General features: G+C 43.1%; 1 protein-coding gene across 1 annotated transcript in view; it reads left to right on the forward strand.

Moving 5' to 3' along the window:
• LOC115127521 (AT-rich interactive domain-containing protein 3A-like) overlaps positions 1–23,997 on the forward strand; it is a 215,590-nt gene that overhangs the window by 173,797 nt on the left and 17,796 nt on the right. The window contains exons 6-8 of the mRNA XM_065011318.1: positions 1,152–1,396; positions 18,515–18,745; positions 20,953–21,042. Of these exons, the coding sequence (XP_064867390.1) occupies positions 1,152–1,396; positions 18,515–18,745; positions 20,953–21,042 (566 nt within the window). The remainder of the gene's footprint in view (positions 1–1,151; positions 1,397–18,514; positions 18,746–20,952; positions 21,043–23,997) is intronic.

The following is a 23,997-nucleotide window of genomic DNA, read 5'->3' on the forward strand; positions in this document are numbered from 1 at the left end:
ACAGTCACCATCTGTAATAAATGACATAATGTAATCTTGTTGACAGTCACCATCTGTAATAAATGACATAATGTAACCTTGTTATCAGTTACCATCTGTAATAAATGACATAATGTAACCTTGTTAACAGTCACCATCTGTAATAAATGACATAATGTAACCTTGTTAACAGTCACCATCTGTAATAAATGACATAATGTAACCTTGTTAACAGTTACCATCTGTAATAAATGACATAATGTAACCTTGTTATCAGTTACCATCTGTAATAAATGACATAATGTAATCTTGTTGACATCCACCATCTGTAATAAATGACATAATGTAACCTTGTTAACAGTCACCATCTGTAATAAATGACATAATGTAACCTTGTTATCAGACACCATCTGTAATAAATGACATAATGTAACCTTGTTATCAGTCACCATCTGTAATAAATGACATAATGTAACCTTGTTAACAGTTACCATCTGTAATAAATGACATAATGTAACCTTGTTATCAGTTACCATCTGTAATAAATGACATAATGTAATCTTGTTGACATCCACCATCTGTAATAAATGACATAATGTAACCTTGTTGACAGCCACCATCTGTAATAAATGACATAATGTAACCTTGTTAACAGTCACCATCTGTAATAAATGACATAATGTAACCTTGTTAACAGTTACCATCTGTAATAAATGACATAATGTAACCTTGTTAACAGTTACCATCTGTAATAAATGACATAATGTAACCTTGTTATCAGTTACCATCTGTAATAAATGACATAATGTAACCTTGTTAACAGTTACCATCTGTAATAAATGACATAATGTAACCTTGTTATCAGTTACCATCTGTAATAAATGACATAATGTAATCTTGTTGACATCTGTAATAAATGACCATCTGTAATAAATGACATAATCTGTAATAAATGACATAATGTAACCTTGTTAACAGTCACCATCTGTAATAAATGACATAATGTAACCTTGTTAACAGTCACCATCTGTAATAAATGACATAATGTAACCTTGTTAACAGTCACCATCTGTAATAAATGACATAATGTAACCTTGTTATCAGTCACCATTCTCTTGCAGTAAAATGTTGTGAATTGTCCTCCTCATACTGTTGCTGTTCCCTTCCTGCAGGTATATGAAGTACCTCTACCCTTACGAATGTGAAAAGAGGGGCCTGAGCTCCCCCGGAGAGCTCCAGGTAGCTATCGACAGCAACCGCCGTGAGGGACGTCGTCAGAGCTACGGGTCGGCCATCTTTAACTACTCTCCAGTAGGGACTCCCTCCATCCTCTCCTCCCCCAAGATGAGCATGTCTCACCTGGCCATGTCCACCTACAACGGAGTACATCTGACCCAGAGACACAACATCAAGAAAGGTGAGACACAGAGTACTTCCTGCTTCCTGTCGTGTGACAAGAAGAGCCTGCAATGCTGCTGCTGTGGTAGAGGTAAAGGTAGCTGTGAAGATCCATCAATACAATGAGTTGTAGTTGCTTGGTGTGGATGTGGTTGGCTCCACTCCAGGCTCACCTAGCAGGTAATTTAAATATAGAGAATGAAATAGAATGACAAAAAGGAAGTGTTGTGGTTTGTCTGGGATTCATTCAGCCTGACCCTCCCCCTCCACTCAAAACCACTGCATTTCTACTTCTTTTTTACCTCATAGTGCTGCCACACCATTCAGTTCTTTATTTTACCTCATAGTGCTGCCACACCATTCAGTTCTTTATGTTACCTCATAGTGCTGCCACACCATTCAGTTCTTTATGTTACCTCATAGTGCTGCCACACCATTCAGTTCTTTATTTTACCTCATAGTGCTGCCACACCATTCAGTTCTTTATTTTACCTCATAGTGCTGCCACACCATTCAGTTCTTTATTTTACCTCATAGTGCTGCCACACCATTCAGTTCTTTATTTTACCTCATAGTGCTGCCACACCATTCAGTTCTTTACGTTACCTCATAGTGCTGCCACACCATTCAGTTCTTTATGTTACCTCATAGTGCTGCCACACCATTCAGTTCTTTATGTTACCTCATAGTGCTGCCACACCATTCAGTTCTTTATTTGACCTCATAGTGCTGCCACACCATTCAGTTCTTTATGTTACCTCATAGTGCTGCCACACCATTCAGTTCTTTATTTTACCTCATAGTGCTGCCACACCATTCAGTTCTTTATGTTACCTCATAGTGCTGCCACACCATTCAGTTCTTTATGTTACCTCATAGTGCTGCCACACCATTCAGTTCTTTATGTTACCTCATAGTGCTGCCACACCATTCAGTTCTTTATGTTACCTCATAGTGCTGCCACACCATTCAGTTCTTTATGTTACCTCATAGTGCTGCCACACCATTCAGTTCTTTATGTTACCTCATAGTGCTGCCACACCATTCAGTTATTTATTTGACCTCATAATGCTGCCACACCATTCAGTTCTTTATTTTACCTCATAGTGCTGCCACACCATTCAGTTCTTTATGTTACCTCATAGTGCTGCCACACCATTCAGTTATTTATTTGACCTCATAATGCTGCCACACCATTCAGTTCTTTATGTTACCTCATAGTGCTGCCACACCATTCAGTTATTTATTTTACCTCATAGTCCTGCCACACCATTCAGTTCTTTATTTTACCTCATAGTGCTGCCACACCATTCAGTTCTTTTTGTTACCTCATAGTGCTGCCACACCATTCAGTTCTTTATGTTACCTCATATTGCTGCCACACCATTCAGTTCTTTATGTTACCTCATAGTGCTGCCACACCATTCAGTTCTTTATGTTACCTCATATTGCTGTCACACCATTCAGTTATTGTTTTACCTCATAGTGCTGCCACACCATTCAGTCCTTTATTTTACCTCATAGTGCTGCCACACCATTCAGTTCTTTATTTGACCTCATAGTGCTGCCACACCATTCAGTTCTTTATTTTACCTCATAGTGCTGCCACACCATTCAGTTCTTTATGTTACCTCATATTGCTGTCACACCATTCAGTTATTATTTTACCTCATAGTGCTGCCACACCATTCAGTTCTTTATTTTACCTCGTAGTGCTGCCACACCATTCAGTTCTTTATTTTTACCTCATAGTGCTGCCACACCATTCAGTTCCTCTTCCATCAACAGATATTTCTCACCAACACAAAGCAAGATTTAATGTACTGCAATATCTATTTGAGAGACAATATAGCGTGATAACACCTACCACAGAAGGAGAAGTTAAAGTTATTTTCATGGGTTTAATGATTTCACAATCACTCCCCACCAAGACACAATGACACACTGCCGTCCATTCACTCACATAAAACCTGTGGGCAGTCTAGTCATCGCTGGGAAGCGGAAACATCTTGCAGGACTTCCTCATACTCATGATGCCCTGCTGCCAATTTCCTCACTGCATCACAGAGGAACGAGAGGGGGAGGGAGGGAGGGAGGGAGGAGGGAGGAGGGAGGGAAGGAAGGAGAGAGAGAGAGAGAGAGAGAGAGAGAGAGAGAGACTTTTTTGACTTTTGGTCTTTCTTTATTGAAACATTCTCAATTCATTTAAAACTCACCCCCCCACTCCTAAAATAAAAAAAAAAAAAATAAAAATATATCCTGTACAAATCACCATACACAAAAAACCTCTCCTACAACCGTATATCCAAAACATCTTCCCCAGCAATACAGACAGCCCCCCCAACACACCATATCTCCTCAAACATCTCCACACATTTGATCATTTTATAGAACTCAAACTCAACCCTAAGGCGCGCAGAGACCATCCCATTAAACAGTAGTAAAGGGTCTGTTATCCCCCCACCTTTGACCCTGTTCCTCCTTGTTAGCCAAATAGCTAACTTTGCCTGAGCAAACAGAAAATTCAACAAAACACATTTTTCTTTCTCCTTACTCGAATACCTGTATCCCATTATAAACATCCCAACAGCAAAAACACCCCCAACCTGTCACACAGACATTCCAACAGAGACATTAATGGCATTAACCTGGTGCACACAGAAAACACATGAATTACAGTTTCTTTCATTTGACAGAAAGGACACCCCTGCCCAATTCCCGGATCAACCCGTGCCAACCAGCTGTTAGTGGCCAGGGCTCCATGAAGAACCCTCCACTGGAGGTCCCCTGACCTCTTTGGTACTGGGGGTTTGTAGAGCGCCCTCCATCTAAAACCCACCATACTCTCCGCCCCACATACCCCCTGCCACTGATGTGCCTTCACTCCTGTTAGGCTTCTAATGCTCCTAACCTTAACACAGAGGTTGTAGAGGGCTTTACCTCCCACCCCTCAAACTCCCCAGGCTCGGAGTGTTAAAATCTAACAAGTCCTCCAGACCCCCTTGCCAGTCTCCAGTCTCTGCCGTCACCTGCAGTGGCGGGAACATTGGTGGCCCCTCTCCCTTTGGCCTCTCAAACACCCCCTTACCGGCTCAGACAGTGCCTCCTGGACCTCCTCCAGGAATCTCTCCAGCAGCCTAAGAGACGTTATTCCTGTTTGTTGCGCCAAGACCTCCGGGGTTTTCCACCCCTCCTCTCCCAGCAGTCTCAGGTCACCCAGCCTTTGTAAACCCCCTGCCATCAGTTGCCTCTGCAGGTTGGCCGACTGAACCGATCTCAAAGGGATGGCTGGGTTGTGGAAGATAGGCTCCTCCCACACCCACTGCCCAGGCTCCACACCCCTTCTCGTGTGGGTCTTAGCAGCTGCCAGGCCCTCAGCACCGCAGAGTAAAACTCTGAGAGACCTGCTGTACTCAGCCTCTCCAGCTTCATGAGGAACAGCTGCCGGTCCAACCCTAATCCGCCAGCTCTCCTCAGCAGCGCATGCTGGTTCCCTCCAGCCAACATCAGTGTGGTACAGCAGTCTCTGCACCGCCTTTAGTCGGAAAGCAGCCATCCTGCTCTCCAGTTCCACCAGGCCCTGTCCTCCTTCGTGGACGGTCATGTACAAAACTGCTGCCTTCAGCCAGTGATGTCCCGACCAAAAGAAGTCCACCAGCTTGCGTTGCAGGTCTGCAAGCAGACCGGCGGGGGGGTTGAGGACAGCCAGTTTATGCCACAAGGAAGATGCCACCAGGTTGTTGATTATCAGCACCCTCCCTCTATATGACACTTGGGACAGGAGCCACCTCCACCTGGCCAGTCTTGACACCACTGCCTGTGACAGCCCCTCCCAGTTCTTGCTGACCCACCTCTCCGAGCCCAGGTACACCCCCAACACTTTAAGCCCTTCACAACCCCACTGCAAACCCCTGGAAGCAGAGGAGGAGCCCTATCCCCCATGCCCCACATAACAGAGCTTTGCTCTTTCCCCAGTTTACCTTAGCTGATGAAGCTCCCTCGTACACCTTCAGACTGGTCTCTAGTTCCTGCATATCTTGCCCATCCCTGACCATCACAGAAACATCATCTGCATATGCTGAGACTGCTATTCCTGTCACCACATCCATGCCTGTCCAGCACACTCCCCGCAGTCTCCTGCGTAGCAGTCCTAAAAAGGCTCAATGGCTAGTGTGTACAGCTGCCCAGATAGAGGGCATCCTTGTCTAATCCCCCGTCTCACCCAGACTGGCCTACTGAGCCCCCCTCCCACCTTAACCATACATGACGCCCCAGCATACAACAGCTTCACACAGGTCACAAAACTCTTCCCAAACCCAAACACAGACATCACATTAAACAGATACTCATGATCCACTCTATCAAAAGCCTTCTCTTGATCTAAAGAGACCAGTCCAAAGTTCACATTAGAACCTCTCGACAAGTCCAACATGTCCCTAATCAAGAACAAGTTGTCCGTGATTGAGCGTCCCGGTACACAATATGTCTGGTCCTTGTGTATTATAGAGTCCAGATGGGACTTCAGTCTGTTAGAGAGGACCTTGGCAAAAATCTTGTAGTCCGCACAGAGTAATGCCACAGGCCTCCAGTTCTTAAGTTCACACAAGTCCCCTTTTTTTGGGCAGGAGAGTCAGAGCCGCCCGACGGCAGCTCATCGGCAACTCTCCTACCCCGACGCATTCACGCAACACGCAAAAGAAATCCTGTCCAATTGTTCCCAGAATTTTTGTAAAATTCCACTGGAAGTCCATCGACCCCGGGTGCACGACCGGGGACATCTGGGTTACTGCCTCTGCCAGTTCATGTGACAACAGAGGAATGTCCATTTCATCCCTCTGTGCCCGAGAGAGCTTAGGAGTCCTTCGAACAAGACCTGAGCACACATAGGATCACACATTTCTGCCCTATACAATTCAGTATAAAACTCCACAGTCCGCTCCCGCATTTCCCCCACCACAGAGGTCACCCTCCCATCAGACAGCCGTAGACAATGCATACCCTTGGCTTCACTGCTCTGTCTTTCCAAACCAAAGAAGAAGGAGCTGGGAGCATCCATCTCCTTGAGCATGGAGAACCTAGCTCTTACAAGTGCTCCCTTTGCTTTAACCTGGAAAAAACTGCCCAGGTCCCTACGTAATTCGGCTAAGTTAGCCTGGAGGCCTACATTGCCTTGCCCCACCATCTCTACCTCCATCTCACTAATACACCGCTCTAGTTCCCCCAATACTCTCCTAGCCTCTGAGGATGAGAGAGCTGTGTACTGTTGACAGAAAAGCCGAATTTGCACTTTCCCCACATCCCACCATTGACTCAGAGACTCATACTCCTCTCTTCGCTGCCCCCATCTTTCCCAAAAGTCTGGAAACCTGAGCAAAAGGTGGCATCTTGTAAGAGCTTTACATTGAACTTCCAATAAGATGCCTGCCGGGGCCCTGGTGAAATAGACAGCCGAGCCATGGTTATGTGGTGATCCGAAAACCCCACTGGGAGAATGGTAGCACCCAGCAGCCTATTGCTCTGATTCCTGGACATGTAAAAACGATCAAGTCGAGCTGCACTCACCCTAGCCCCAAAAACCTTCACCCACGTATACTGTCTTGTGTTTGGATGTTTAGTTCTCCAAACATCCACTAGGTCAAACTGATTAAGGATGTCCCTTAACACTCCCACTGACACTGAATGAGGCTCTTCCCCATTTCTGTCTTTTGTAAAATCCATTGTACAGTTCCAGTCACCTCCGATCACCAGCGTCTCCTCAGGCGCTACTTGTGAGAGTTCCTGTCTAAGACTCCCAAATAGAACCCCTCTTTCTCTCCCTGTGTTAGGCGCATACACATTTATAAAGACAAAAACCATGTTGTTAATTTCTGCTTTAACAACAAGCAACCTACCCCTACACACCTCCTTTGAGGAGCAAATTTTTACAGCCAGACCCGGTGCAAAAAGGACTGCCACCCCTGCACTAAGATTTGTCCCATGGCTCAACACACTTGCCCCTTTCCACCAGAGCCCCCAATCAACTTCATTCACCACATCACTATGAGTCTCCTGCAGAAACAACACCTGTACTTTTTTTTGTTTTACATATTCACCCAACACACTCCTCTTTCCCGCATCTCTGGCGCCATTTATATTGAGCGAGCCTACCCGAAGAGTCTCCATAAGAAGTGGGAGAAAAGCCAGCAGAGAAATAGACCAATAGCAAAGCTCAAAAAGCCCCAGTGTCAGAAAGAAATTAAACATTTAAACAGTGTCTGAAGGTAAACCTTTACGCACTATTGTGACCCACTTCCTCAACCTAAACCGTTTCCTGGGTGAGAGGGCACCATGCCCCTCATTTCTCATAGCATGTTGTACTGATCTTACAAACTTTCTAGGATCAGGAAAAAAAGTCTCAAGATTAACTTTTTTCCCCTTAGTCTCATTCAGGAACCTTGTCAGTTCTCTCAACGTGTACTTAGACCCCTCTGGTTGACTGGCTGTCAGCTCCAGGCCAATTGAAGAGGAGTCTGAAAAAAATAACTCCTCATCCTCTTCCTCAGACTCACTTTCCTCCTCTTCTCTATCTCCCACCCTGACCACCTGCCCTTTCTCTCTGTTTAGGGCCTCACCCACAGCAACAGGCAACATTTCCATGGTACCTTTATCCACATCCTTTTTCCTTTTCCTCTTGACACCCTCCTCCTCCCCCCTAATCTCTTACACTTCCCCACTATACTCTCCTCATCCACTAGAATAACCTGACTAGACGCAGTATCATCTGCACCACCCTCTATAGCATGACTAGGGCCAGCCTCAGCTACACCACCCTCCATAGCATGACTAGGGCCAGCCTCAGCTACACCACCCTCCATAGCATGACTAGGCCCAGCATCATCTGCACCACCCTCCATAGCATGTCTAGGCCCAGCCTCAGCTACCCCACCATCTCTAGCCTGACTAGACCCAGCCTCTGCTTCTCCACCATCTCTAGCCTGACTAGCCCCAGCCTCATCTACACCACCATCTCTAGCCTGACTAGACCCAGCCTCATCTACACCACCATCTCTAGACTGACTAGGCCCAGCCTCTGCTGTCTGCATCTCCTTACCCCCTGCATTTTGACCTCGATTTCCCCACTTGCACCCTCACTCCGTCTATGGCCTTTATGTGGGCACGCAAAGCTCTTGTGCCCCAAATCCCCACATTCAAAACACCGTAGACTATCTGTGCTGGCAAAACCTGCATAGAGCCCCTCCCCATGCCTCACTTTGAAATGCACATTTAGCTGTTGCTCATTATTGTTCAGAAACATAAACACTTGCCTCCTGAACGAAACAACGTGCTTAACGGCATCTGCCTGAAAACCTGCTGACAGTACACGGAAACCGCTAGCAAACTTACCAAAACGACTCAGCTCTTTCCTAATTTGATCGTCCGTAATAAACGGAGGCAAATTTGCCACTACAACTCTTGTTGAAGGGGTAGAGAGAGGTGAAATTGACACCAACACATCTCTTACAAATATTCCGCTAGCAATTAGCCTACCGACCAAATTTGCCCTTTTCATGAACACAACCACAGCTTTGTTCATTCTAGAAGCAGAATGTATAAACTCAGCTCCTACCTGTTCACCGACCGCGAGCAGAACCTCCTCCACCTTAACTCCGTTCTCAGGAACACACCTGAATCCATGCTGTATCGACAGCGTCTCGTCCGCGCTAGGCTGAGAAGCCATTGCGCACACTACACCTTCCACCCCCCCGGAAAGTTACTCTGTCCTCTTCCACCCTAACTTTGAAAAAAAAACTTTGGATACCGCTAAAAACAAATATTGCATTAACCCTCCACCATAGAAAATAACATGTAAAGAAAAGAATCAAGAAAGTTAGTTAGGATAGAGCTTTCCACACCAAACACTCAAACTCCAAAAACACCCAGCATGCACCGAGAGAGAGAGAGAGAGAGAGAGAGAGAGAGAGAGAGAGAGAGAGAGAGAGAGAGAGAGAAAACTATCCAATTACATTGAATGAACTACAGGACAAAATACAAACCCTCCAACCCAAAACGTCCTGTGGTGTTGATGGTATTCTCAATGAAATGATCAAATATACAGACCACAAATTCCAATTGGCTATACATAAACTCTTTAACATAATCCTTGGCTCTGGCATCTTCCCCAATATTTGGAACAAAGGACTGATCATCCCAATCCACAAAACTGGATATAAATTTGACCCCAATAACTATGCGGCAACAGCAACCTTGGGAAAATCCTCTGCATTATAATTAACAGCAGACATTTCCTCAGTGAAAACAATATGCTGAGCAAATATCAAATAGGATTTTTACCAAAGTACCATAATACAGACCACATATTCATCCTGCACACCCTAATTGACAAACAAATAAACAAAAAAAGGCAAAGTCTTCTGCTTTGTTGACTTCAAAAAAGCTTTAGACTTAATTTTGCACGAGGGTCTGCTATACAAATTGATTGAAAGTGGTGTTGGGGGAAAAACATATGACATTATAAAATCCATGTACACAAACAACAAGTGTGCGGATAAAATTGGCAAAAACACACATTTCTTTCCACAGGGCCGTGGGGTGAGACAGGGATGCAGTTTAAGCCCCACCCTCTTCAACATATACAGTGCCTTGCGAAAGGCCGAATACTTTCGCAAGGCACTGTATATCAACGAATTGGCGAGGGCACTACAACAGTCTGCAGCACCCTGCCTCGACCTACTAGAATCTGAAGTCAAATGTCTACTGTTTGCTGATGATCTGGTGCTTCTGTCCCCAACCAAGGAGGACCTACAGCAGCATCTAGATCTTCTACACAGATTCTGTCTGACTTCGGCCCTGACAGTAAATCTCAGTAAGACCAAAATAATGGTGTTCCAAAAAAGGTCTAGTTGCCAGGACCACAAATACAAATTCCATCTAGACACCGTTGCCCTGGAGCAGGTATTCTCAAACTGGGTATACCCCCAGGGGTACGCACAATGCCATCGGGGGTACGCAAAATAAAAATGTGATTCACATTTATGTCTTTTTATAATGAAATACAAATAATATTTTTACCAAAAAAACATTAACATTTTCAAATAGTTTTTTTCTCACCTGAGTAGCCTCGTTTCACTGCCAAAAATAAAATAAAGTAAAATAGTCAAAGTAAAATATATTTATATTTCCCTTCTTACATCAGCTGATATCTCAAAGTGCTGTACAGAAACACAGCCTAAAACCCCAATCTACACAATGCAGGTGTAGAAGCATGGTGGCTAGGAAAAACTCCCTAGAGAGGCCAAAACCTAGAGAAGAACCAGGCTATGAGGGGTGGCCAGGCCTCTTCTGGCTGTGCCGGGTGGCGATTATAACAGAACATGGCCAAGATGTTCAAATGTTCATAAATGACCAGCATGGTCAAATAATAATAATCACAGTAGTTGTCGAGCGTGCAACAGGTTAGCACATCAGGGGTAAATGTCAGTTGGCTTTTCATAGCCGATCATTCAGAGTATCTCTACCACTCCTGCTGTCTCTAGAGAGTTGAAAACAGCAGGTCTGGGACAGGTAGCACGTCCGGTGAACAGGTCAGGGTTCCATAGCCGCAGGCAGAACAGTTGAAACTGGAGCAGCAGTATGGCCAGGTTGACTGGGGACAGCAAGGAGTCATCATGCAAGGTAGTCCTGAGGCATTTTCACAAAATGGGACAAACACCAAATTGACAAATTTGCTCAAATATCCTCGGTGTACAACGTAAAACACCAAATAATGCATGCAGAGCAGAATTAGGCCGATACCCGCTAATGATCAAAATCCAGAAAAGAGTGATTAAATTCTACAACCGCCTAAAAGGAAGTGAACCTTTTCAAACCTTCTATTAACAAAGCCATCACCTACAGAGAGATGAACCTGGAGAAGAGTCCCCTAAGCAAGCTGGTCCTGGAGCTCTGTTCACAAACACAAACAGACCCCACAGAGCCCCAGGACAGCAACACCTGACCACTGTGACTGACCCAAAATTAAAGGCAAGGTTTGACTATGTACAGACTCAGTGAGCATAGCCTTGCTATTGAGAGAGGCTGCTATAGGCATACTGGTTCTCAAGAGAAGACAGGTTATGTGCACACTGCCCACGAAATGGAGGTGGAAACTGAGCTGCACTTCCTAACACAGGTGTGAGTGTTGACGAGGACAAGGCTGGAGATCACTCTGTCATGCTGATTGAGTTTGAATAACAGACTGGAACCTTCAAAAGGAGGGTGATGCTTGTAATCATTGTTCTTCCTCTGTCAACTATGGTTACCTGCAAGGAAACATGTGCAGTCATCATTGCTTTGCACAAAAAGGGCTTCACAGGCAAGGATATAGCTGACAGTAAGATTGCACCTAAATCAACCATTTATCTGATCATCAAGAACTTCAAGGAGAGTGGTTCAATTGTTGTGAAGATGGCTTCAGGGCGCCCAAGAAAGTCCAGCAAGCACCAGGACTGTCCTAAAGTTGATTCAGCTGCGGGATCGGGGCACCACCAGTACAGAGCTTGCTCAGGAATGGCAGCAGGTGTGAGTGCATCTGCAGGCACAGTGAGGCGAAGACTTTTGGAGGATGGCCTGGTGTCAAGAAGGGCAGTAAAGAAGCCACTTCTCTCCAGGAAAAAAATCAGGGACAGAATGATATTCTGCAAAAGGTACAGGGATTGGACTGCTGAGGACTGGGGTAAAGTAATTTTTTCTGATGAATCCCCTTTCCGATTGTTTGGGGCATCCGAAAAAAAGCTTGTCCGGAGAAGACAAGGTGAGCGTTACCATCAATCCTGTGTCATGCCAACAGTAAAGCATCCTGAGACCATTCATGTGTGGGGTTGCTTCTCAGCCAAGTGAGTGGGCTCACTCACAATTTTGCCTAAGAACACAGCTATGAATAAAGACTGGTACCAACACATCCTCTGAGAGAAACTTCTCCCAATCATCCAAGAACAGTTTGGTGACGAACAAAGCCTTTTCCAGCATGATGGAGCACCTTGCCATAAGGCAAAAGTGATGACTAAGTGGCTCGGGGAACAAAACATCGATATTTTGGATCCATGGCCAGGAAACTCCCCAGACCTTAATCCCATTGAGAACTTGTGGTCAATCCTCAAGAAGCGGGTGGACAAACAGAAACCCACAAATTCTGACAAACTCCAAGCATTGATTATGCAAGAATGGTCTGCCATCAGTCAGGATGTGGCCCAGAAGTTAATTGACAGCATGCCAGGGCGGATTGCAGAGGTCTTGAAAAAGAAGGGTCAACACTGCAAATATTGACTCTTTGCATCAACTTCATGTAATTGTCAATAAAAGCCTTTGACACTTATGAAATGCTTGTAATTATACTTCAGTATTCCATAGTAACATCTGACAAAAATATCTAATGACACTGAAGCAGCACATTTTGTGGAAATTCATATTTGTGTCATTCTTCAAACTTTTGGCCACGACTGTACTTGAACTATTTTGACATCATTATAACACTGTACATAGCCAGAATATGACATTTGAAGTGTGAGATGTTTACTGTTAATTGTTTATTGTTTATTTAACTTGCTTTGGTAATGTAAACATATGTTTCTAATGCCAATAAAGCCTTTTGAATTGTATTGAACTGAATTGAGAAGGCGAAAGAGAGAGAGAGGGGGAGCGAGCAAGAGAGAGAGAGGGGGAAGGAGAGAGAGAGAGGTGGGGAGGAGAGAGAGAGAGAGAGAGAGCGAGAGAGGGGGAGGGGAGATAGAGGGAGAGATAGAGAGAGACAGAGAGAGAGAGAGGGGGAAGGAGAGAGGGGGAGCGAGAGAGAGGGGGGAGAACGAGAGAGAGAGAGAGGGGGAGGAGAGAGAGAGAGAGAGCGAGAGAGGGGGAGGGGAGAGAGAGGGAGAGATAGAGACAGAGAGAGAGAGAGGGGAAGGAGGGGGGCGAGAGAGAGAGGGAAGGAGAGAGAGAGAGAGAGGGGGAGAACGAGAGAGAGGGGGAAGGTGAGAGAGAGAGAGAGAGAGAGGGGAAGGAGAGAGAGAGAGAGAGGGGGAGCGAGCAAGAGAGAGAGAGGGGAGAAGGAGAGAGAGAGAGGGGGGAGGAGAGAGAGAGAGAGGGGGGGAGGAGAGAGAGGGGAGAGAGAGCGAGAGAGGGGGAGGGGAGAGAGAGGGAGAGATAGAGAGAGACAGAGAGAGAGAGGGGGGAAGGAGGGGGAGCGAGAGAGAGGGGGAAGGAGAGAGAGAGAGAGGGGGAGAACGAGAGAGAGGGGGAAGGTGAGAGAGAGAGAGAGAGGGGGGAAGGAGAGAGAGAGAGAGAGAGAGAGAGGGGGGGGGGGGCGAGAGAGAGGGGGGAAGGTGAGAGAGAGAGGGGTAAGGTGAGAGAGATAGAGAGCAGTGTGAGTTGCAGCTTGTGGTATTGCGCCATAAGGATATCCCAAGTACCAGTCTGTTTGTACTCTATAGCCAAATATTTTTCACTCTTTAAGGCAATAAGCCACAAACAGACCGGCACCCAGGCTACCATAGGGATGGCATTCTTTTGGGGGGTCACTAAGATGAAAGAGGACAAATGCCTGTTTGTGTGTGTGTGTGTCTTAATGTTTCAGGCACAATGCTGTGACCTGCCTGACTGGTGAATGTAATGACATTTTAAACACAGGATAGAGTGAACACACAATGCTTATGAAATTTGATTTCCTTGTAAAAAAAATTATCCTCTCATGTTTTGGCTGCTCATGTTATAATTTCCCACAAAGTTTGAATGTCAACCCAGAGTATAACCATTAGTGAGATCCTTAATGTTTCTACTGCCATCTATAATCACTTCTACTGCCATCTACAATCACTTCTACTGCCATCTACAATCACTTCTACTGCCATCTATAATCACTTCTACTGCCATCTATAATCACTTCTACTGTCATCTATAATCACTTCTACTGCCATCTATAATCACTTCTACTGCCATCTACAATCACTTCTACTGCCATCTATAATCACTTCTACTGCCATCTATAATCACTTCTACTGCCATCTATAATCACTTCTACTGCCATCTATAATCACTTCTACTGCCATCTATAATCACTTCTACTGCCATCTACAATCACTTCTACTGCCATCTATAATCACTTCTACTGCCATCTACAATCACTTCTACTGCCATCTATAATCACTTCTACTGCCATCTATAATCACTTCTACTGCCATCTATAATCACTTCTACTGCCATCTATAATCACTTCTACTGCCATCTATAATCACTTCTACTGCCATCTATAATCACTTCTACTGCCATCTACAATCACTTCTACTGCCATCTATAATCACTTCTACTGCCATCTACAATCACTTCTAATGCCATCTATAATCACTTCTACTGTCATCTATAATCACTTCTACTGCCATCTATAATCACTTCTACTGCCATCTACAATCACTTCTACTGCCATCTACAATCACTTCTACTGCCATCTACAATCACTTCTACTGCCATCGATAATCACTTCTACTGCCATCTACAATCACTTCTCTACAATCACTTCTACTGCCATCTACAATCACTTCTACTGCCATCTATAATCACTTCTACTGCCATCTACAATCATTTCTACTGCCATCTATAATCATTTCTACTGCCATCTACAATCACTTCTACTGCCATCTATAATCACTTCTACTGCCATCTATAATCACTTCTACTGCCATCTACAATCACTTCTACTGCCATCTATAATCAATCATCTATCACTACTGCCATCTATAATCACTTCTACTGCCATCTATAATCACTTCTACTGCCATCTATAATCATTTCTACTGCCATCTATAATCACTTCTACTGCCATCTATAATCACTTCTACTGCCATCTATAATCACTTCTACTGCCATCCATAATCACTTCTACTGCCATCTATAATCACTTCTACTGCCATCTATAATCACTTCTACTGCCATCTACAATCACTTCTACTGCCATCTATAATCACTTCTACTGCCATCTACAATCACTTCTATCTATAATCACTTCTACTGCCATCTATAATCACTCTACTGCCATCTATAACCATTAGTGAGATCCTTAATGTTTCTACTGCCATCTATAATCACTTCTACTGCCGTCTATAATCACTTCTACTGCCATCTATAATCACTTCTACTGCCATCTATAATCACTTCTACTGCCGTCTATAATCACTTCTACTGCCATCTATAATCATTTCTACTGCCATCTATAATCACTTCTACTGCCATCTATAATCACTTCTACTGCCATCTATAATCACTTCTACTGCCATCTACAATCACTTCTACTGCCATCTACAATCACTTCTACTGCCATCTATAATCACTTCTACTGCCATCTATAATCACTTCTACTGCCATCTACAATCACTTCTACTGCCATCTATAATCACTTCTACTGCCATCTATAACCATTAGTGAGATCCTTAATGGTTCTACTGCCATCTATAATCACTTCTACTGCCATCTATAATCACTTCTACTGCCATCTATAATCACTTCTACTGCCATCTACAATCACTTCTACTGCCATCTACAATCACTTCTACTGCCATCTATAATCACTTCTACTGCCGTCTATAATCACTTCTACTGCCATCTATAATCATTTCTACTGCCATCTATAATCACTTCTACTGCCATCTATAATCACTTCTACTGCCATCTATAATCACTTCTACTGCCATCTATAATCACATCTACTGCCATCTACAATCACTTCTACTGCCATCTATAATCATTTCTACTGCCATCTACAATCACTTCTACTGCCATCTAAAATCACTTCTACTGCCATCTACAATCACTTCTACTGCCATCTATAATCACTTCTACTGCCATCTATAATCACTTCTACTGCCATCTATAATCACTTCTACTGCCATCTATAATCACTTCTACTGCCATCCATAATCACTTCTACTGCCATCTATAATCACTTCTACTGCCATCTATAATCACTTCTACTGCCATCTACAATCACTTCTACTGCCATCTATAATCACTTCTACTGCCATCTACAATCACTTCTACTGCCATCTATAATCACTTCTACTGCCATCTATAACCATTAGTGAGATCCTTAATGTTTCTACTGCCATCTATAATCACTTCTACTGCCGTCTATAATCACTTCTACTGCCATCTATAATCACTTCTACTGCCATCTATAATCACTTCTACTGCCGTCTATAATCACTTCTACTGCCATCTATAATCATTTCTACTGCCATCTATAATCACTTCTACTGCCATCTATAATCACTTCTACTGCCATCTATAATCACTTCTACTGCCATCTACAATCACTTCTACTGCCATCTACAATCACTTCTACTGCCATCTATAATCACTTCTACTGCCATCTATAATCACTTCTACTGCCATCTACAATCACTTCTACTGCCATCTATAATCACTTCTACTGCCATCTATAACCATTAGTGAGATCCTTAATGGTTCTACTGCCATCTATAATCACTTCTACTGCCATCTATAATCACTTCTACTGCCATCTATAATCACTTCTACTGCCATCTATAATCACTTCTACTGCCGTCTATAATCACTTCTACTGCCATCTATAATCACTTCTACTGCCGTCTATAATCACTTCTACTGCCATCTATAATCACTTCTACTGCCATCTATAATCACTTCTACTGCCATCTACAATCACTTCTACTGCCATCTATAATCATTTCTACTGCCATCTACAATCACTTCTACTGCCATCTACAATCACTTCTACTGCCATCTATAATCACTTCTACTGCCATCTATAATCACTTCTACTGCCATCTACAACCACTTCTACTGCCATCTATAATCACTTCTACTGCCATCTATAATCACTTCTACTGCCATCTACAATCACTTCTACTGCCGTCTATAATCACTTCTACTGCCGTCTATAATCACTTCTACTGCCATCTATAATCACTTCTACTGCCATCTATAATCACTTCTACTGCCGTCTATAATCACTTCTACTGCCATCTATAATCATTTCTACTGCCATCTATAATCACTTCTACTGCCATCTATAATCACTTCTACTGCCATCTATAATCACTTCTACTGCCATCTATAATCACTTCTACTGCCATCTACAATCACTTCTACTGCCATCTATAATCATTTCTACTGCCATCTACAATCACTTCTACTGCCATCTACAATCACTTCTACTGCCATCTATAATCACTTCTACTGCCATCTATAATCACTTCTACTGCCATCTATAATCACTTCTACTGCCATCTACAATCACTTCTACTGCCATCTATAATCACTTCTACTGCCATCTATAATCACTTCTACTGCCATCTATAATCACTTCTACTGCCATCTACAATCACTTCTACCGCCATCTATAATCACTTCTACTGCCATCTATAATCACTTCTACTGTCATCTATAATCACTTCTACTGCCATCTACAATCACTTCTACTGCCATCTACAATCACTTCTACTGCCATCTACAAACACTTCTACTGCCATCTACAATCACTTCTACTGCCATCTACAATCACTTCTACTGCCATCTACAATCACTTCTACTGCCATCTATAATCACTTCTACTGCCATCTACAATCACTTCTACTGCCATCTATAATCACTTCTACTGCCATCTATAATCACTTCTACTGCCATCTACAATCACTTCTACTGCCATCTACAATCACTTCTACTGCCATCTATACTCACTTCTACTGCCATCTACAATCACATCTACTGCCATCTACAATCACTTCTACTGCCATCTATAATCACTTCTACTGCCATCTATAATCACTTCTACTGCCATCTATAATCACTTCTACTGCCATCTACAATCACTTCTACTGCCATCTATAATCACTTCTACTGCCATCTATAATCACTTCTACTGCCATCTACAATCACTTCTACTGCCATCTACAATCACTTCTACTGCCATCTATAATCACTTCTACTGCCATCCATAATCAGTTTGTGACCATGTCTACAGTAGCCTACAGAATGTTCATTCTGGGGTTGAAAACAAAAGACGCATTTCTGAGATGTGAATGAAAGAAAAAATGTACAGTAAATCAATAAAGTATCTTTTTTCTTTGTGTTCCCTCAGAGGACGGCCCGATGTCGGGAGGTCTGCCGGGCCGTGTTGGGGAGATGTCTCTGGGAGGGCACCACGGGGCGGCTGCAGCGTCGGAGCCGCCGGAGAGCGGGGAGCCGCCGGAGAAGAAGAGGATGTCGATGGATCAACAGAGGCTCATGCAGCATGCGCTGCAGCAGAACCTCCTCGCCATGGCAACGCAGCTGCCCATCAAGTTAAACAACGGAGGTGAGAGGATGAGAGGTAATATAACACTTTATTCACTTTCAAACGCATATTATTAAATGACATGTGTATTGTATCTATATGGCTGAGAGGCTGAGCGATGAGACCAATCAACACAGTTACTTTATTATTAATGAGACCAATCAACACAGTTACGTTATTATTAATGAGACCAATCAACACAGTTACGTTATTAATGTGACCAATCAACACAGGTACGTTATTAATGAGACCAATCAACACAGTTACTTTATTATTAATGAGACCAATCAACACAGTTACTTTATTATTAATGAGACCAATCAACACAGTTACTTTATTATTAATGTGACCAATCAACACAGTTACTTTATTATTAATGAGACCAATCAACACAGTTACTTTATTATTAATGAGACCAATCAACACAGTTACTTTATTATTAATGAGACCAATCAACACAGTTACCCAATCAACACAGTTACTTTTAATTGACCAATTAATTAATGAGACCAATCAACACAGTTACTTTATTATTAATGAGACCAATCAACACAGTTATGTTATTATTAATGAGACCAATCAACACAGTTATGTTATTATTAATGAGACCAATCAACACAGTTACTTTATTATTAATGAGACCAATCAACACAGTTATGTTATTATTAATGAGACCAATCAACACAGTTACTTTATTATTAATGAGACCAATCAACACAGTTATGTTATTATTAATGAGACCAATCAACACAGTTACTTTATTAATGAGACCAATCAACACGTCTATCTGTCATTAGGTCCAGTGCTGTAATGTTTACCTGTGATTCACTCATGCATCATTTCAAAACACACAGAGGAGCACTTGGAGATCAGTGAGTGTAATTTAGAGATAAGGCCCCTGTAACACACCCTAAACCCACTTGCTTAATATCGAGATAAACCCCAATTTCACCTGCGTTTGTGCTATCAAGTTGTTAAGAGTTGAATATAACCCCCCCCACACACACACACACACACCCCCTCCACCCCAAAAATAACACCGTATCCTTGACTCATTATGTTGTGTATCTGTAGGTTGGAGGTGTAGGACTTCATTAACTGAGTGATTTATATACAACAGGTGCTTGGTATTCCTCTACCGACATGTGCTTGGTGCGTCACTGATACTGTTATATACCTGGGGGGGGGTTTAGCTGTGTAGCATAGCTGGTGGTATGTCCACGGCAAGTAATGGTATTTCACCATATGATAGTTGGCGTATCATTGTGAAATTCCATGAGCCACTGTCGTAAACATGAATCATACAATCTGCCGTCTGCTGTCTGATGACTGTTGTGAAGAAATACTGCTACGTTATCAGAAGGGGGAAAATACTAGATGTCATGAGTCAGAACCTGCAGCCCGGCCGCCCGCCCGCTCTGTTGATGGTTCTTACGTCAAGACACAAGTCATACTTTACTGAGTAAAAGAGCCTAAAGGAAGAATGAGGGGCCTATCTGCTCAGGTGTGGTTTCATCTCTCTCTCTCTACATGACTGCCTCTCAGGCATTAATTATAATAGTGGGCTTTGCTCTGAAGCTTAAATGGTAGGATGAGTCAGAATCTTTCACTGGTAAATTCCTATACTGGCCGACCGACCAGTCTGGCTGGGCTAGAACCCAACATATAAACACTCATTTACAGATGACATCAAAACACTATTATTAAATACGACAAGCTGCACCTGCAAAATGTTCTGGTAATAGTGATGCTGCTACGAAATAAAGGTTTTAAAATCTAAACTATTAAATGATACAGTAATATCAAATGAATGATTTTGATATTTAAACTGAAATTAAACCGTGTGTGTAATGTTATTATCATTTTGTTTTGTTTTTGTTTCTATTTGGGAGAAGATTGTATCACTGCACGCCAAGCCTGGTTTTCACAAGTACACTACTATCCAAGTCCTCTTGCCTGCCTGTCTGCTATGATTCATCCGTCTGACACAGTCTCCTCAGGGAGATAACCCACTGGCCATTACTGACATGTACAAATCACTGCTACATCTGTTGACAGCGCGCTCTCTCTCTCTCTCTCTCTCTCTCTCTCTCTCTCTCTCTCTCTCTTTTTTAATAAACTGCTCCTTACCCTGTCACTCTAGGAGTTATCGCCGATACTCTGCCCGAGCGCTCCTCTCCTGCTCCTTGTCTTCCCTTTCTAAATGCTGATATTGAGTTTTCCTCTCTCTCTCCTCTTGACAGATGACAGACAAGAGACTCCATTGAACCTGTCTACCAGCGGCATTAGCAGCTTCAACATGTCAATAGAAATAGATGGAGTTGTCTACACAGGTAAATAGAGGGGCCGTTTGCTGATGTAATTGCAGGCAGGAAATTCGATAAGTTATAGCAGCGCCCTGGTGTTTAGTCCTCCACACAATTTGATGTCTTTGCTATTAAATCCATTGTAATGAAGTGGCAGTTCAATAGAGTTAAAAAAATAGGTAAATATCTCAGAATTTGAGGCTGTGGAGGTCGATGGGGCTTATGGTTTTAGATGTGCCAGGGAGAGAGGCCTAGGCGGTTTAGCCTCGACGCCTCCCGCCCATTCGCACACCACCTCCTATTCTGTCTTCTAGTGATTGGTCGTTCGTGATTGGTCTTCTAGTGATTGGTCATTGTAGGTGAACGTTGGGAGCCGGCTTGTTAGCCACCAATTGTGCAAGTTCTCCCACTTAAAAAGATGAGAGAGGCCTGTAATTTTCATCATGGGTACACTTCAACTATGACAGACAAAATTGGAGAAAAAATCCAGAAAATCACATTGTAGGATTTTTAATGAATTTATTTGCAAATTATGGTGGAAAATAAGTATTTGGTCAATAACAAAAGTTTATCTCAATACTTTGTTATATACCCTTTGTTGGCAATGACAAGAGGTCAAACATTTTCTGTAAGTCTTCACAAGGTTTTCACACACTGTTGCTGGTATTTTGGCCCATTCCTCCATGCAGATCTCCTCTAGAGCAGTGATGTTTTGGGGCTGTTGCTGGGCAACACGGACTTTCAACTCCCTCGAAAGATTTTCTATGGGGTTGAGATCTGGAGACTGGCTAGGCCACTCCAGGACCTTGAAATGCTTCTTACGAAGCCACTCCTTCGTTGCCCGGGCGGTGTGTTTGGGATCATTGTCATGCTGAAAGACCCAGCCACGTTTCATCTTCAATGCCCTTTCTGATGGAAGGAGGTTTTCACTCAAAATCTCACGATACATGGCCCCATTCATTCTTTCCTTTACACGGATCAGTCGTCCTGGTCCCTTTGCGGAAAAACAGCCCCAAAGCATGATGTTTCCACTCCCGTGCTTCACAGTAGGTATGGTGTTCTTTGGATGCAACTCAGCATTCTTTGTCCTCCAAACACGACGAGTTGAGTTTTTACCAAAAAGTTATATTTTGGTTTCATCTAACATTCTCCCAATCTTCTTCTGGATCATCCAAATGCTCTCTAGCAAACTTCAGATGGGCCTGGACATGTATTGGCTTAAGCAGGAGGACACGTCTGGCACTGCAGGATTTGAGTCCCTGGCGGCGTAGTGTGTTACTGATGGTAGGCTTTGTTACTTTGGTTCCAGGCTCTCTGCAGGTCCCCCCATGTGGTTCTGGGATTTTTGCTCACCGTTCTTGTGATCATTTTGACCCCATGGGGTGAGATCTTGCGTGGAGCCCCAGATCGAGGGAGATTATCAGTGGTCTTGTATGTCTTCCATTTCCTAATAATTCAGTCTTCCCAGCCTGGTGCAGGTCTACAATTTATGGTTTCTGGTGTCCTTTGACAGCTCTATGGTCTTGGCCATAGTGGAGTTTGGAGTGTGACTGTTTGAGGTTGTGGACAGGTGTCTTTTATACTGATAACAAGTTCAAACAGGTGCCATTAATACAGATAACGAGTGGAGGACAGAGGAGCCTCTTAAAGAAGAAGTTACAGGTCTGTGAGAGCCAGTAATCTTGCTTGTTTGTAGATGGCCAAATACTTATTTTCCACCATAATTTGCAAATAAATTCATTAAAAATCCAGCAATGTGATTCTCATTTTGTCTGTCATAGTTGAAGTGTACCTATGATGAAAATGACAGGCCTCCCTCATCGTTTTAAGTGGGAGAACTTGCACAATTGGTGGCTGACAAAATACTTTTTGCCCCACTGTATGTCTAATTGAAAAAGACTAGGCTGGACAGAGAATCACGTGGCAGTTATCTTTCCCAGGAAATTAATTTAAAGATGATTAGGATGTAGTTTGCTACAGTGGCTGTAAATAAATATTGATAATGGAAAGAAGTTGAGGGCCACTAAAAAAACAACTTAAGTTGAGGTGCAATCAAAACATTTGAGCGTCATTGAAAATAAAATATGTATCTTGCATTTACCATAGTTACACCTTTCTAATACATATTGATTATTATTTATTTTATTTATTGTATTTAGATAACATATAACATATAACATATAACATATAACATCCCACGTGATCATCTACAGTCCATCCTATTGGCTGATAGAGCCCGGTAATAGAGATAACATATAACATCCCACGTGAGCATCTACAGTCCATCCTATTGGCTGATAGAGCCCGGTAATAGAGATAACATATAACATCCCACGTGAGCATCTACAGTCCATCCTATTGGCTGATAGAGCCCGGTAATAGAGATAACATATAACATCCCACGTGATCATCTACAGTCCATCCTATTGGCTGATAGAGCCCGGTAATAGAGATAACATAACATCCCACGTGAGCATCTACAGTCCATCCTATTGGCTGATAGAGCCCGGTAATAGAGATAACATATAACATCCCACGTGAGCATCTACAGTCCATCCTATTGGCTGATAGAGCCCGGTAATAGAGATAACATATAACATCCCACGTGATCATCTACAGTCCATCCTATTGGCTGATAGAGCCCGGTAATAGAGATAACATATAACATCCCACGTGAGCATCTACAGTCCATCCTATTGGCTGATAGAGCCCGGTAATAGAGATAACATATAACATCCCACGTGAGCATCTACAGTCCATCCTATTGGCTGATAGAGCCCGGTAATAGAGATAACATATAACATCCCACGTGATCATCTACAGTCCATCCTATTGGCTGATAGAGCCCGGTAATAGAGATAACATATAACATCCCACGTGAGCATCTACAGTCCATCCTATTGGCTGATAGAGCCCGGTAATAGAGATAACATATAACATCCCACGTGAGCATCTACAGTCCATCCTATTGGCTGATAGAGC

Source organism: Oncorhynchus nerka, linkage group LG27 (genome assembly GCF_034236695.1).
Source record: "Oncorhynchus nerka isolate Pitt River linkage group LG27, Oner_Uvic_2.0, whole genome shotgun sequence".
Lineage (NCBI taxonomy): Eukaryota > Metazoa > Chordata > Actinopteri > Salmoniformes > Salmonidae > Oncorhynchus > Oncorhynchus nerka.